The sequence below is a fragment of the Bufo bufo genome, chromosome 4, assembly GCF_905171765.1.
Source record: "Bufo bufo chromosome 4, aBufBuf1.1, whole genome shotgun sequence".
NCBI lineage: Eukaryota > Metazoa > Chordata > Amphibia > Anura > Bufonidae > Bufo > Bufo bufo.
In genome coordinates this window covers 547,439,608-547,454,556 of record NC_053392.1, presented here as the reverse complement: position 1 = coordinate 547,454,556, position 14,949 = coordinate 547,439,608, and the positions used below count along the sequence as shown (strand labels likewise).

The 14,949-nt window shown below is 46.0% G+C and overlaps 1 protein-coding gene across 1 annotated transcript in view; it reads right to left on the bottom strand.

Moving 5' to 3' along the window:
* PPP3R1 (protein phosphatase 3 regulatory subunit B, alpha) overlaps positions 1-6,889 on the bottom strand; it is a 69,965-nt gene extending 63,076 nt beyond the window's left edge. Inside the window, exon 1 of the mRNA XM_040430180.1 lies at positions 6,712-6,889. Within this exon, the coding sequence (XP_040286114.1) occupies positions 6,712-6,889 (178 nt within the window). The remainder of the gene's footprint in view (positions 1-6,711) is intronic.
* Positions 6,890-14,949: the final 8,060 nt, after the last annotated feature.

Sequence of the window (14,949 nt, the reverse complement as noted above, 5' to 3'; positions counted from 1 at the left end):
ACCTCCTCACCGGGAGTTTGACTGTCCCATTAACCTCATTCCCGGCGCCAAGCTGCCAAAAGCACGCCTCTACAATCTCTCACAACCGGAAAGAATCGCAATGCGAACTTATATCTCCGAGAGTCTCGAGAAGGGGCATATTCGTCCCTCAAAGTCACCTGTGGCCGCGGGTTTTTTTTTTGTTAAAAAAAAAGATGGCTCTCTGAGACCTTGCCTAGATTTTAGGGAGCTGAACCGTATCACGATTCGCGATCCCTATCCCCTTCCTCTGATCCCGGACCTCTTCAACCAAATTGTTGGGGCCAAGGTGTTTTCCAAATTGGATTTGAGAGGCGCGTACAACCTGGTCAGGGTCAGAGAGGGGGATGAATGGAAAACGGCCTTTAATACCCCTAACGGGCATTTCGAGAATCTCGTTATGCCTTTCGGCCTGATGAATGCTCCGGCCGTCTTTCAGCATTTTGTTAATAGTATTTTCTACCATTTAATGGGGAAATTTGTATTGGTGTATCTTGATGATATTTTGATTTTTTCCCCTGATGTTCAGACCCATCAGGATCATCTTTTTCAGGTTCTGCAGATTCTGCGGGAAAATAAATTGTACGCCAAGCTGGTGAAATGTCTTTTTATGGTATCGGAGATTCAATTTCTGGGTTTTCTCCTCTCTGCTTCTGGTTTTCGCATGGATCCGGAGAAGGTCCGTGCTGTACTTGAGTGGGAGCTTCCTGAGAATCAGAAGGCATTGATGCGCTTTCTGGGTTTGCGAACTATTACAGAAAGTTCATTTTGAATTATTCCTCTGTTGTCAAACCCCTTACTGACATGACAAAAAAGGGGGCGGATTTTTCCTCTTGGTCGGAGGAGGCGCTTGCAGCCTTTTCTAAGATTAAAGAGAGTTTTGCGTCTGCTCCCGTCTTGGTGCATCCCGATGTTTCCTTACCTTTTATTGTTGAGGTGGATGCTTCCGAGGTGGGTGTGGGTGCGGTTTTGTCCCAGGGCCCTTCTCCTGCCAAATGGCGACCCTGTGCCTTTTTCTCTAAAAAACTCTCCCCGGCAGAGAGAAACTATGATGTGGGAGATAGGGAGTTGTTGGCCATCAAGTTGGCTTTCGAGGAATGGCGCCATTGGTTGGAGGGGGCCAGGCACCCTATCACTGTTTTTACCGACCATAAGAATCTGGCATACTTGGAGTCGGCCAGGCGTATGAATCCAAGACAGGCCAGATGGTCTCTGTTCTTCTCCAGATTCAATTTTGTTGTTACATTCCGACCTGGGATAAAAAATGTGAAGGCTGATGCTCTCTCTCGCTGTTTTCCGGGAGGAGGAAACTCCGAGGACCCGGGTCCCATTTTGGCGGAGGGGGTAGTTGTTTCTGCTCTATATTCCGATTTGGAGGCCGAGGTCCTGGCTGCCCAGACTGAGGCACCTGCCCGTTGTCCTTCTGGGAAGTTGTTCGTGCCTCCTGAGCTACGTCACAAACTCTTTAAGGAGCATCATGATACGGTTCTTGCTGGTCACCCCGGGAGTAGAGCCACGGTAGATCTCATTGCTCGGAGATTTTGGTGGCCGGCTCTTCGTAAGTCGGTGGAGGGTTTTGTGGCTGCTTGTGAGACGTGCGCTCGCGCTAAGGTCCCTCGTTCACGGCCTTCAGGTTCCCTTCTCCCGTTACCCATACCTTCCCGTCCTTGGACACACCTGTCCATGGACTTTATCACGGATCTTCCTCGTTCCTCGGGGAAGTCGGTGATCCTGGTGGTGGTGGACCGTTTTAGCAAGATGGCTCATTTCGTACCTTTCCCTGGTTTACCCAATGCTAAAACGTTGGCGCAAGCTTTTGTCGACCATATTGTTAAATTGCACCGTATTCCCTCTGATATTGTTTCCGATAGAGGCACGCAGTTTGTGTCCAGGTTCTGGAAGGCTTTCTGTTCTCGCCTGGGGGTTCGGCTGTCCTTCTCTTCTGCTTTTCACCCGCAGTCGAATGGTCAGACTGAGCGCCTCAATCAGAATCTGGAGACATATTTGCGCTGTTTTGTGGCAGAGAACCAGGAGGATTGGTGTTCATTTCTCCCTCTTGCTGAGTTTGCTCTGAACAACCGTCGTCAGGAATCTTCTGATAAGTCACCATTCTTTGGTGCATATGGGTTCCATCCGCAGTTTGGGACATTCTCGGGAGGGGCTCTTTCTGGTTTACATGAGGAGGAGAGATTTTCCTCGTCTTTGTCTACCATTTGGCAAAAGATTCAGAGTAATCTTAAAAAGATGAGTGAGAGGTATAGGCGTGTGGCTGATAAGAGACGTGTGCCTGGTCCGGACCTGAATGTGGGTGATCTGGTGTGGTTGTCTACAAGAAATATTAAACTGAAGGTTCCCTCCTGGAAATTGGGTCCCAAGTTTATTGGGCCTTATAAAATCCGGATATTGCCAGCTGTCCTTGGATCCGTCTTCTCTGCGGCTGCAACACCTTCAGCTAAGTGTACAGACATTGTTGTGTACCAGATTATTTTCTGACTGGATCTGAGGTGGCCACGGTTCCCTCCATATACTGAGTAGGGCACCGGTGGCCGTGCCCCTTCCACTATTGTAGGGGTTACAGTGGTCATCAGTCTTAGGTACGTGGGCATGCCTCGTTCCGCCATTTGGATCCGGGCATGTGCTTAGCAGCATAGGGAGAGCTTTGAGGGTCTGACAGGGGTCACCCTTTATCCTCCCTAGTTTGGGTCCGGTCAGTAGCTCTTTTACTGTGTATACTATTGTTGCTCACATACAGCCGTGACACCTTGCCTGTGAAGCCATTTTTATGCAACGCAATGATGGCTGCACGCGTTTCTTTGCAGGTCACCATGGTTAACAATGGAAGAACAATGATTTCAAGGATCACCCTCCTTTTAACATGTCAAGTCTGCCATTTTAACCCAATCAGCCTGACAAAATGATCTCCAGCCTTGTGCTCGTCAACATTCTCACCTGAGTTAACAAGACGATTACTGAAATGATCTCAGCAGGTCCTTTAATGATAGCAATGAAATGCAGTGGAAACTTTTTTGGGGATTAAGTTAATTTTCATGGCAAAGAAGGACTATGCAATTCATCTGATCACTCTTCATAACATTCTGGAGTATATGCAAATTGCTATTATAAAAACTTAAGCAGCAACTTTTCCAATTTCCAATATTTATGTAATTCTCCAAACTTTTGGCCACGACTGTAGTAACACACATATATCCTAGAACTGGGGGACAGGAGACGGTAATAACCAGTGAGCGCCGTCCTCTGCAGTAAAGGAAAGCGCTCATTTATGAATAGAAGGCAGGATGGCCTCTTAAGCCCCTATTACATTGCACGATTTTTGATTATCCTGATAAACCAGCACTCGTTTGTCGGCTGATTTACAATTATCATCAGCACAGTCTGTGTGTGATCAGGGACGTACTGCCAATACTCCACAGAACTGAATGAGGGAGGAACCACCGTGGTAGCGATCATTCCTCCCCATTCACTTTGCATCAGCCTGTGTAGTAGGCCGATGCAAACTAGCAGCCCCCAGACCAAGAAAGATTGTACACCATGGTCTAAAGGCTAGAGCTGCCAAACACAGTGAGGAGAGTAGGTCGTGTGACATGACTGACCATTCAGACTCGGAATATCGTATTCCGGACAAAAGCAGCTATAGGTAGGGTAAGTTCACAACACCGTTTCCTTTTCGGTTCTTCTGATACATCAGAAGAACTGGAAATTAAAAGGAAAAAAAAAACAGATCCTTTATTGTGAGCATCTGTTCTGCTCATTTTGCATCCCAAATTTCCAGAAAGTCTTCCGTTGAGCATAATGGATGCTCAAAATAAAGGATTGTTTTTTGTTAGTTTTTTTCTGTTCTTCTGATGGGAAGCCTCCTGCACACGACCGTAGGTGTCCCGTTGCCACATTGCGGACCGCATTTGTGGATCCGCAATACACAGGAACCATTCCGTGTGCATTCCGCATCACGGATGCGGACCCATTCACTTCAATGGGTCCGCAAATGCGGAACGGAACCCTACGGAAGCACTACGGAGTGCTTCCGTGGGGTTTCGTCCCGTACTTCCGTTCCGCAAAAAGATAGAACATGTCCTATCTTTTTGTGGAACGGCCGGTTCGCGGACCCATTAAAGTCAATGGGTCCGCGATCCACTGCGGCTGTCCCACGGTCGGTGTTCGTGCATTGCGGGCCACAGCACAGCCACTGGGCCACACGTTCGTGTGCAGGAGGCCTTACTGGAAGAAAATCACCATCACACAGCACAGAGTGTTTATCATAGGATTTTATAATAATTTCTCCAAAGACATAGAACAGAAGCGGTTTGCTATACGGCACTAATCTGCCACAGATCCAGCAGCACACAGTGTAAGGGCTCATGCACACGACCGTTGTTGTTTTGCGGTCTGTTTTTAACGGCTCCGTTGTTCCGTATCTGAGTTTTTAGGTTTTTTTTTTCTGTTTTGTGGCCGCATTGGTTTCGTTATGCCACAAAACATATCCGTATGGTTTCCGTATGTGATCCGTTTTTTGCAGATCGCAAACGGAAACAGGAAGTTTATTATTACTGTAATGTTTGCAAACAGTAAACACATGGGCAAAGTGGGGCATGTAGCCGCAAAATACGGATGTGTTCCGTATGCATTCCATATTTTTTGCGGATCCATTGATTTGAATGGAGCCACGGACCATGATTTGCGGACAATAAAAGGACATGAACTACTTCTTTGCGGAACGGACATACGGAAATGGAATGCACACGGAGTAACTTTTTTTTTTTTTTTGCGGACCCATTGAAATTAATGGTTCTGCATACGGTCCGCAAAAAGACGCACACGGAAAGAAAATACGTTCGTGTGCATGAGCTAGGGGTGGGCGATATAGGCGATATGCAATATAAATTTGTGCCACAATATGGATTTTGTGCATATCGACTATATCGCCGGACCGCGATATAAACGCGCTCTCGGCGCGCACCATGTTCTCCGGAGCCGGCACAGTGGAGAAGGAGAGAGTCCCTCCCTCCCCACTGTGCGCGGCTGCCGCTGACCACCAATAAGAGCAGAGGAGGAGGGGAGGGACTGTGGCCACTGCGCAACCAATGAATGTGCCGGCCATATCCCGGCCCCTATGACTGCACGCTGCGATCCGCCGCAATTAACCCCTCAGTTGAGGGGTTAATCGCGCGGATCACAGCGTCCTGTCAGAGGTTGGGTGCCGGGAATGTTCTTCAGTCTCTGCATTGGTGGCAATGGGCAGTTCCGATCGGAGTCCCAGCAGTGTAATGCTGGGGCTCCTATCAGTTACCATGGCAGCCAGGAGTCACGCTACTGAAGTCCTGGCTGCCATGGTATGTTAGTGAGCAGCATTATACTCGCGTGCGCCGTGGCCGCCGGTCGCTCCTTCTTCTGTCTGTGCAGCGCATTGCTAATGCTTATAGCATTAGCAATGCGCCGCACAGACCTATGAGAAGAAGGAGCGACCGGCGGCCACGGCGCACGTGAGTATAATGCTGCTCACTAACATATTATGGCAGCCAGGACTTCAGTAGCGTGACTCCTGGCTGCCATGGTAACCGATCGGAGCCCCAGCATTACACTGCTGGGACTCCGATCGGAACTGCCCATTGCCACCAATGATGGGGGGGAGGAGGGGGACCCTGTGGCCACTGCCACCATTGATTAATACTGGGGAGGGGTGGGTTTGAGTTACCAGAGGGGGCTGATAAGAGGGAGAGGCTGGGGGGCACATGAGAGGCTGGGGGGCACATGAGAGGCTGGGGGGCGGATCAGAGGCTGGGGGGCACATGAGAGGCTGGCTGCTGTTGTGTGCACAAAGCACAGGGCAGCAGGGAGAGTGTAAAGTCCTATTCACCCTAATAGAGCTCTATTAGGGTGAATATGACAAGGGTTCAAGCCCTTAAGGAGGCTAATAGTTATTAAATAAAAAGTAAAAAAAAAAAAGTTTAACCCCCCCAAATATAGAAAACAATATATCGCGATATATATCGCATATCGCACATGCTTAAAATTATATTGCAATATAGATTTTAGGCCATATCGCCCACCCCTAGCATGAGCCCTAAAATTGTAGTTTTTCTTTCAGTAGCTGATTTGAAGTGACTTCTTGGAAACAGATTTAAATGAGAATGTCATAAAAGTCAGTGGAGAAGCAGATAAACCTCAACCAAATCCGCTTCTAATACTCTTGTAAAACCTCCTCCAAATTAGAAATCTTCCACCCAAATCGACCTTTTTTCAGCTAGTAATCTGCTACTGAGTTTTCTGCTGCTGATTTTGCGGCGTGAACTTAGCCTAAATGGTGTATTAGGCTCCATTCAGACGTCCGTAACGTGTTTTGTGGATCCGCAAAACACGGACAGCGGCAATGTGCGTTCCGCATTTTGCGGACCGCACATTGCCGGCACTAATAGAATATGCCTATTCTTGTCCGCAATTGCAGACAAGAATAGGACATGTTCTATTTTTTTCAGGAACGGAATTGCGGACCCTGAAGTGTGGGTCCGCAATTCCGTATCCGGGCAGCACATCGTGCTGCCCCATAGAAATGAATGGGTCCTCAATTATTGCGGACATGTGAATGGACCCTTAGACACCCCGATGCTGCTAGCGATTGTCAGAGGGAAGCGTTTCCTTTCGGCAATCAGCAGATAGCAGATACACCGCTGCACTTACATGTAGCGATGTCCTCCACAACATTGGGAGAAGTGATCGCCATGCCATCACTCATCCCCATGCAGGACAGTGAGTGCCGGCGGCAGGTCGCTATTAGCACGATCTGCCGCTGGGAAATCCAGCATGCTGAAAGATCTGGACTGCCCGATAAATGAGCGTTTTCTCGTTCATCGGGCATTTCGAGGCAGTATTAGGCTAAATGCACACGATCAGGATTGCGTACGGATTTGCATGTGGAAAATCCGCACCGTAGGTCATGCACATTGTATTCTATGAGAATTTGAAGTTCTCACGTACATGATGCCGTACAAAATGCATTCCATTCCGTTCTCATACCGCAGAGCAAACCTCAACATGTTATAGTTTGCTTTCCGTCCTGGGATGCGGAGCAAGACGTATCCGTCATGACCCCCAATGCAAGTCAATGGGGACGGATCTGTTTTCTCTGACACAATAGAAAACGGATCCGTCCTCCATTGACTTTCAGTGGAGTTCATGACGGATCGGTCTTGGCAATGTTAAAGATAATACAACCAGATCTGTTCATAACGGATGCAGACGGTTGTATTATCAGTAACGGAAGCGTTTTTGCTGAACCCTGTCGGATCCAGTGAAGGTAGCCTCAGGCATTCGAAGGTTGCTGCCCCAACCAACCAAACATTGATGGCCTGCCCTGAGAATAGGAATTTACGGATTTGATATGATTTTAGCCACCTCCTGAGACTTTTCGGTTACATACCTTCATTTTCTTTCTGTGCCGATCCATTTCACAGACTGTGGCCCCGAGTAAAATATGAAGTCAGATAATGTAATATGATGTTTTCACCTCGCAGTACTTCATACTGTGATCCGCCCTGGTGATAGAAAAACACTAGTCTGATCACAAACTGGCGCCGTCTTTGTATTCACAGAATCCATCTCTACTTCTGGAGGCACTGCAGCAGTAAGATTGCGCGGTCTACACACAGTCATATTTGTAACATATGCCTGAAAAACCATGTTATTGTGGGCTACAAACCTGTGATTTCTTCTATACAGGGAGTTCAGAATTATTAGGCAAATGAGTATTTTGACCACATCATCCTCTTTATGCATGTTGTCTTACTCCAAGCTGTATAGGCTCGAAAGCCTACTACCAATTAAGCATATTACATGATGTGCATCTCTGTAATGAGAAGGGGTGTGGTCTAATGACATCAACACCCTATATTAGGTGTGCATAATTATTAGGCAACTTCCTTTCCTTTGGCAAAATGGGTCAAAAGAAGGACTTGACAGGCTCAGAAAAGTCAAAAATAGTGAGATATCTTGCAGAGGGATGCAGCACTCTTAAAATTGCAAAGCTTCTGAAGCATGATCATCGAACAATCAAGCGTTTCATTCAAAATAGTCAACAGGGTCGCAAGAAGCGTGTGGAAAAACCAAGGCGCAAAATAACTGCCCATGAACTGAGAAAAGTCAAGCGTGCAGCTGCCAAGATGCCACTTGCCACCAGTTTGGCCATATTTCAGAGCTGCAACATCACTGGAGTGCCCAAAAGCACAAGGTGTGCAATACTCAGAGACATGGCCAAGGTAAGAAAGGCTGAAAGACGACCACCACTGAACAAGACACACAAGCTGAAACGTCAAGACTGGGCCAAGAAATATCTCAAGACTGATTTCTCTAAGGTTTTATGGACTGATGAAATGAGAGTGAGTCTTGATGGGCCAGATGGATGGGCCCGTGGCTGGATTGGTAAAGGGCAGAGAGCTCCAGTCCGACTCAGACGCCAGCAAGGTGGAGGTGGAGTACTGGTTTGGGCTGGTATCATCAAAGATGAGCTTGTGGGGCCTTTTCGGGTTGAGGATGGAGTCAAGCTCAACTCCCAGTCCTACTGCCAGTTTCTGGAAGACACCTTCTTCAAGCAGTGGTACAGGAAGAAGTCTGCATCCTTCAAGAAAAACATGATTTTCATGCAGGACAATGCTCCATCACACGCGTCCAAGTACTCCACAGTGTGGCTGGCAAGAAAGGGTATAAAAGAAGAAAATCTAATGACATGGCCTCCTTGTTCACCTGATCTGAACCCCATTGAGAACCTGTGGTCCATCATCAAATGTGAGATTTACAAGGAGGGAAAACAGTACACCTCTCTGAACAGTGTCTGGGAGGCTGTGGTTGCTGCACGCAATGTTGATGGTGAACAGATCAAAACACTGACAGAATCCATGGATGGCAGGCTTTTGAGTGTCCTTGCAAAGAAAGGTGGCTATATTGGTCACTGATTTGTTTTTGTTTTGTTTTTGAATGTCAAAAATGTATATTTGTGAATGTTGAGATGTTATATTGGTTTCACTGGTAAAAATAAATAATTGAAATGGGTATATATTTGTTTTTTGTTAAGTTGCCTAATAATTATGCACAGTAATAGTCACCTGCACACACAGATATCCCCCTAAAATAGCTAAAACTAAAAACAAACTAAAAACTACTTCCAAAAATATTCAGCTTTGATATTAATGAGTTTTTTGGGTTCATTGAGAACATGGTTGTTGTTCAATAATAAAATGAATCCTCAAAAATACAACTTGCCTAATAATTCTGCACTCCCTGTATATATAATATATGCGATAGACCAGCCTTTTACTGGTCTATAATATTCCCCAACGCTGCGCTGGTGTAAAAGAAGATAAATATGCTGCCCCCACCCTCACCATGCCCTTCTCAGGAAGGTGACGAGGACGTAGAAACACCACTTGCACCTAAATGTAGGTGCCATTGTGTTCAAAAGTCACAAATACGAGGCTTGTGACCTTACTACGACAGAAAACGGGCAGGTTGTTGGTCAGGTTCCTCAAACCATTCCATATCAATATTTTTAGTGTGCTGGGGCACATTATGCTGCTGAAAGAGGCCATGACATTAGGAAATACTGTTGTCTTGAAGTGTACAATGTTTAGATTGGTGATATGTGTCAGAGTAACATCCACATGAATACTAGGACCCAAGGTTTCCCAGCAGAACCTTGCCCAGATCATCACACTACCTCCACTGGCCCACCTTCTCCCCATAGTGCATTCTGGTGTTGTCTGTTTCCCAGCACACACAACCAGTCTTGTACATAGAAAAAGTGGTTCATCAGACCAGGCCATATTCCTCCAAGGTCCACTTCTGATGCTCAAGTGTCTATTGTAGACACTTTCAGCAGTGGACAGGGGTCACTATGGACACCCTGACCGTTCTGCAGCTACGCAGCAAGCTGCATATGCACTGTGCGTTCTTTTCTAGCAATAACTTTATGTCCTGCAGGAGCTCTTCTGTGGGATTGGATGAGACGGGTTGGTTCGTCTTTGCTCCTCATACACATTAGGGAGCCTTGGACACCCATGACCTAGTTTACCGTTGTCCTTCCCTGGGTCACTGTTGGTGTGCACCAGGAACACCCCAAAAGACCTGCTGTTTTAAGATGCTCCATCCCAGTTGTCTAGGTATCACAAATTGGCTTTTGTCAGAATCACTTAGGTCCTTACACTTGCCATTTTTCCTTATTCCAAGACCTCATCTTCAAGAACTGACTGTTCACTTTTCTTATATATCCTACTCCTTAAAGGGCTTCTGTAAGCCCACTAAACCGTTTTTTTTTTTTTTGCTTAGCATTCAAAATCTGGCGCCTGCGCCGCGGCCGTACCTATCTTCAATCTGCGCAGGCGTACTGAGAGGCGGCCGCTCGCTCCTCAATGCGCCTGCGCCGGGTGTAGATGTGACATCATCGGCGCAGGCGCATTGAGGATGGAGCGGCCAAGCGAGTGGCCGCCTCTCAGTGCGCCTGCGCAGATTGAAGATAGGTACGGCCGCGGCGCAGGCGCCAGATTTTGAATGCTAACAGGCAGGGCCAGCAGAGAACGATTCCGTTCCCTGGCCCTGTCAATCACAATGCGGAGGGGGCGTCATTAGGATCGGAGGATGCGGCTTCTACCAGCAAGTAGCCGCCCAAAAAAATGGTTTAGTGGGCTGACAGAAGCCCTTTAAGGCCTCTTTTACACAGGCGAGTTTTCCGTGCGGGTGCAATGCGTGAGGTGAACGCATTGCACCCGCACTGAATCCGGACCCATTCATTTCTATGGGGCTGTGCACATGAGTGGTGATTTTCACGCCTCACTTGTGCGTTGCGTGAAAATCGCAGCATGCGCTATATTTTGCGTTTCTCACGCAACGCAGGCCCCATAGAAGTGAATGGGGCTGCGTGAAAATTGCAAGCATCTGCAAGCAAGTGTGGATGCGGTGCGATTTTTCACGCATGGTTGCTAGGAGACGATCGGCATGGGGACCCGATCATAATTATTTTCCCTTATAACATGGTTATAAGGGAAAATAATAGCATTCTTAATACAGAATGCAAAGTAAAATAGTAATGGAGGGGTTAAAAAAAAAATTCAAAAATAATTAAACTCACCTCATCCACTTGTTCGCGCAGCCTGGCTTCTCTTGTTACTTCTTCTTTGATGAGCTGGTAGAAAAGGACCTGTGGTGACGTCACTGCGCACATCACATGGTCCATCACATGATCCATCACCATGGTGATGGAACATGTGATGAGCGCAATGACGTACCAGAGGTCCTTTTCTACCAGCTCATCAAAGAAGAAGAAAGAAGACGAGCCGGGCTGCGCTAACAAATGGATGAGGTGAGTTTAATTTTTTTTTTTTAATTTTGTAACCCCTCCATTACTATTTTACTATGCATTCTGTATTCAGAATGTTATTATTTTCCTTTATAACCATGTTATAAGGAAAAATAATAAAATTTACACAACACCGATCCCAAACCCGAACTTCTGTGAACCACAGAAACATGGGTACCAAACATGCCTATTCTTCTCACGCGCGTGCAAAATGCATTAAAATGCTTTAGACTCGTGCGGAAAAATGGCGCATTTTCCTGCAACGCACCCGCATCCTATCCGGCCCTCACACGCGACGCCCGTGTGAAAGAGGCCTTAAAGGGGTTGTTTCATCTCAGTCATTGAAGGCATATCCCACCCAATGGCAGTACCCACACGTATTTTCAGAAGGTGTGCCTGAAGTTCACCACTATTTGAGTTCCAAAAACAGTGGCTATTTCTGGCAGTCCCATAGCGGTGAATGGACCGGTGGCAATGCTCTGTCTACTGCTATGAGACTTCTGCAATTCTCATAACTCCCATAGCAATGAAAGGAGAACCGCAGCATGCTCTCCTTTGCTTTGGGGTCTCGTTCTGCAGAAAGGAGCGGGTCCCAGAACTGGGATCCGAACCTATGTGATATTGATGGCACATCCTAGCGATATGTCGTCAATGTCTGAGATGACACAACCCCTTTAAAGGATGTCGTCACAAGGAAATGTAATTCCTTCCAACTGTCAGTGGTTGGAATGTTGTGGCTAATCCAATATGTCAGCTATGAGAGAAATGACTGTACATTCTGCATATATTTGTTAATTGCGGTCGTATAGATAAGACATTATGATCCACCCTTAAGCATCCATGTGACATTTGACCCCTGAAGCGTATGGCAGCGGTGATCAAACCGAAATCTTGAAGGATTTTCTGTCTCTCAAGGGAACCACAAGGGAATGATGTTGCGAAGCAACAATGAATTAAATTTTCAAATATTTCTTTGAGGTCAGTTGTGGGATTTATTGATGTATTGCAGTAGCTGGGAAATGAGCGCTGATTGTAGAAGAAGACTTCAGAGATGGTAACATTTTAAGAAAGGGGTTTACAGTGAGCAGTCTTAGCCGGTGACCTGGTTGATATTAGCATATTCCGCTATTCAATGAGCTATGTCCATTTCTAATGGCCGCTTTCAGACGAGCGAGTGTCACGCTCCAGATTCGCAGCGCAGCACCCGTCCTGACTAGGGATGAGCGAAATCGACTTTGGATGAAACTTTCGAAGTCGATTCGAATAAAACTTTGTTCTAATAATGTACGGAGCAGGAGCTCTGTACAGTATTAGAATGTATTGGCTCCGGTGAGCCGAAGTTATTGCTCCGCGAAGTCTTGCGAGACTTCGGGCAATAACTTCATAAATTAATTTGTACAGTAAAAAAACATTTCCCAAATTCGGATTCGGTTCAGAGTGATTTGATATTTTTTTTATTTATTTTTTTTACCAGGGAAAAATATCTTACTGTTTTCTTGGGGACAAGATAATCATCTCTGTGTAAAAGCTCCAGGCAGCAGTAAAATGTTAAAGGGAACCTATTGCGTTTTAGGAACCATCCACAAGACCGTCTCTGTTTTGTGGCCCGCAAGTTGCGGATTCGCAAAATATGGATGTGGTCCCTCTGTGGGCACCATTGTAACCATGCCTATTTTTGTCTGCAAAACAGAGCAGAATAAGACATGTTGTATCTTTTTTGCGGGGCCGTGGAGTGGACATATGGATGAGATTAGCACATGGTGTGTGGTCCGCATTTTTACAGCCCATTGACATTAACGGGTCCGCATCAGATATGCAAAAAATGCGTATTGGATGCGCATTGTGTGAGTGGAGCCTTAGACTAAGTGCACGTTTGCGCTAGGATTCCTGTATTCTGTTCTGACATCGCAACCGAATACCGGAACTGCTAGATTGGCACCCGACAGATCCCCTTCGCTATGATGGGGTCCGTCAGGTGTCCAGCTTAAATGTCCATATTTTGCCAGAAAAAATACCACGTGTTCATTTTTTTTGCCTGAATCTGTAACAGAGGCTTCTGACATAACTGCTGCCACAGATGGGAACCTAGCCTTGGCGTGGTGTTTTACTGCAGGCAGCAGGTAATAGACCAGGAGGAGCAGAGCAGATTGATGTATGGGGGAAGGGGATTTATCTGGCCCTGCCTGCCAGAATTCTGATTTCAAAAACTATTAAAATGGGGCAAAGTGACTTTTGGGGATACTTTTTGAAAAAGTGGGCGTGGTTAGTGCCAGAATCTCATTCCAGTAGGGAGGTGCATAGAAAAACTGGGCGAGCATTTCTAGACGAACGTGTTAAGTTTCAAGATGCATCAAGGTTAACAAACAAAGTGCGACATTTGGCGCAAAGTATGCCAACGCAGGGTAAAAGATGGGGAAAAAAGTACCGCATGCAGGACTTTTTTTTCCATCTAAAAAAACTGATCTCAGAGGGAAATGGCTAAAACGGATGCAAAATGCGCATGACTGATACAACAGGATTCAGGTTTTTTTTCCTCTACTGACAGATCAGAAGAACGAAAAATGAAACGGTGATGTGAAGTATAGTCTCTATGAAAAATTCAGTAGTTGATAGATCACAGCCCCGCCTGCTCAGCCCATTACCCTGACAGCTCAGTGATTGCTCCTGTGTAGTCTTCATTCATTAGATTGATTTATTGACGATGCTGGTCGCTTTTGTAATGTAGAAAATGCAAGTGTGTCATCAATATAACTGAACAGTGCAACAGACACAGAATTAGGAATACCCATCATGTGAACTAGCACTGCTGCCCAGATATTACTCATACATGAATGCAGGGCCAATTATTTTAACAAAAATTTCGGCCTGTGATTCATAGCAGCAACCAGGGAATGTAACTATGCATGCAGTAAAATAGGTGCTTTTATAGGATTTTATAGGCTATAGGTCAGGGATCAGCAACCTTTGCCACGCCAACTGTTGTGAAACTACAACTCCCAGCATGCTCCTTCCACTTGTGTGGGAGTTTAGAGAAAAGCCAAGCAAGTGTGCATGATGTGGGATGTAGTTTCACAACACCTGGAGTGCCGGAGGTTGCTGACCCCTGCTATAGGTTTTATACAACCATACATTGGCTACAATGTAAAAAATATATATATAACAAAATTTTCTCAGAAGGTATGCCTGCCTATTCATACCACCCCAACAAAGACCAGAAGAACACTAATTTGGCCTTGTTGGGTGAATAAGGGCCTGTGGCTACATTTGGCAAATGCACCAGAAGCATGCCAAATGTGTTCTCACAACGAGATGTAAAAATCTGTAACAAAGCATCCACCATGTGCCATGCCGTAGTCCTTTCTATATACACTATATGGACAAAAGTATTGGGACAACTATACATTACATCTACAATAGATTTTATAATATCCCATTCTTACTCCATAGGGAGTAATATGGAGTTATCCACCCTTTGCAGCTAAAACAGCTTCCACTCTTCTGGGAAGGATTTCTGCAAGATCTTGGAATTTGTCTGCGGAAATTTTTGACTATTCATCCAGAAGAACATTTGTGTC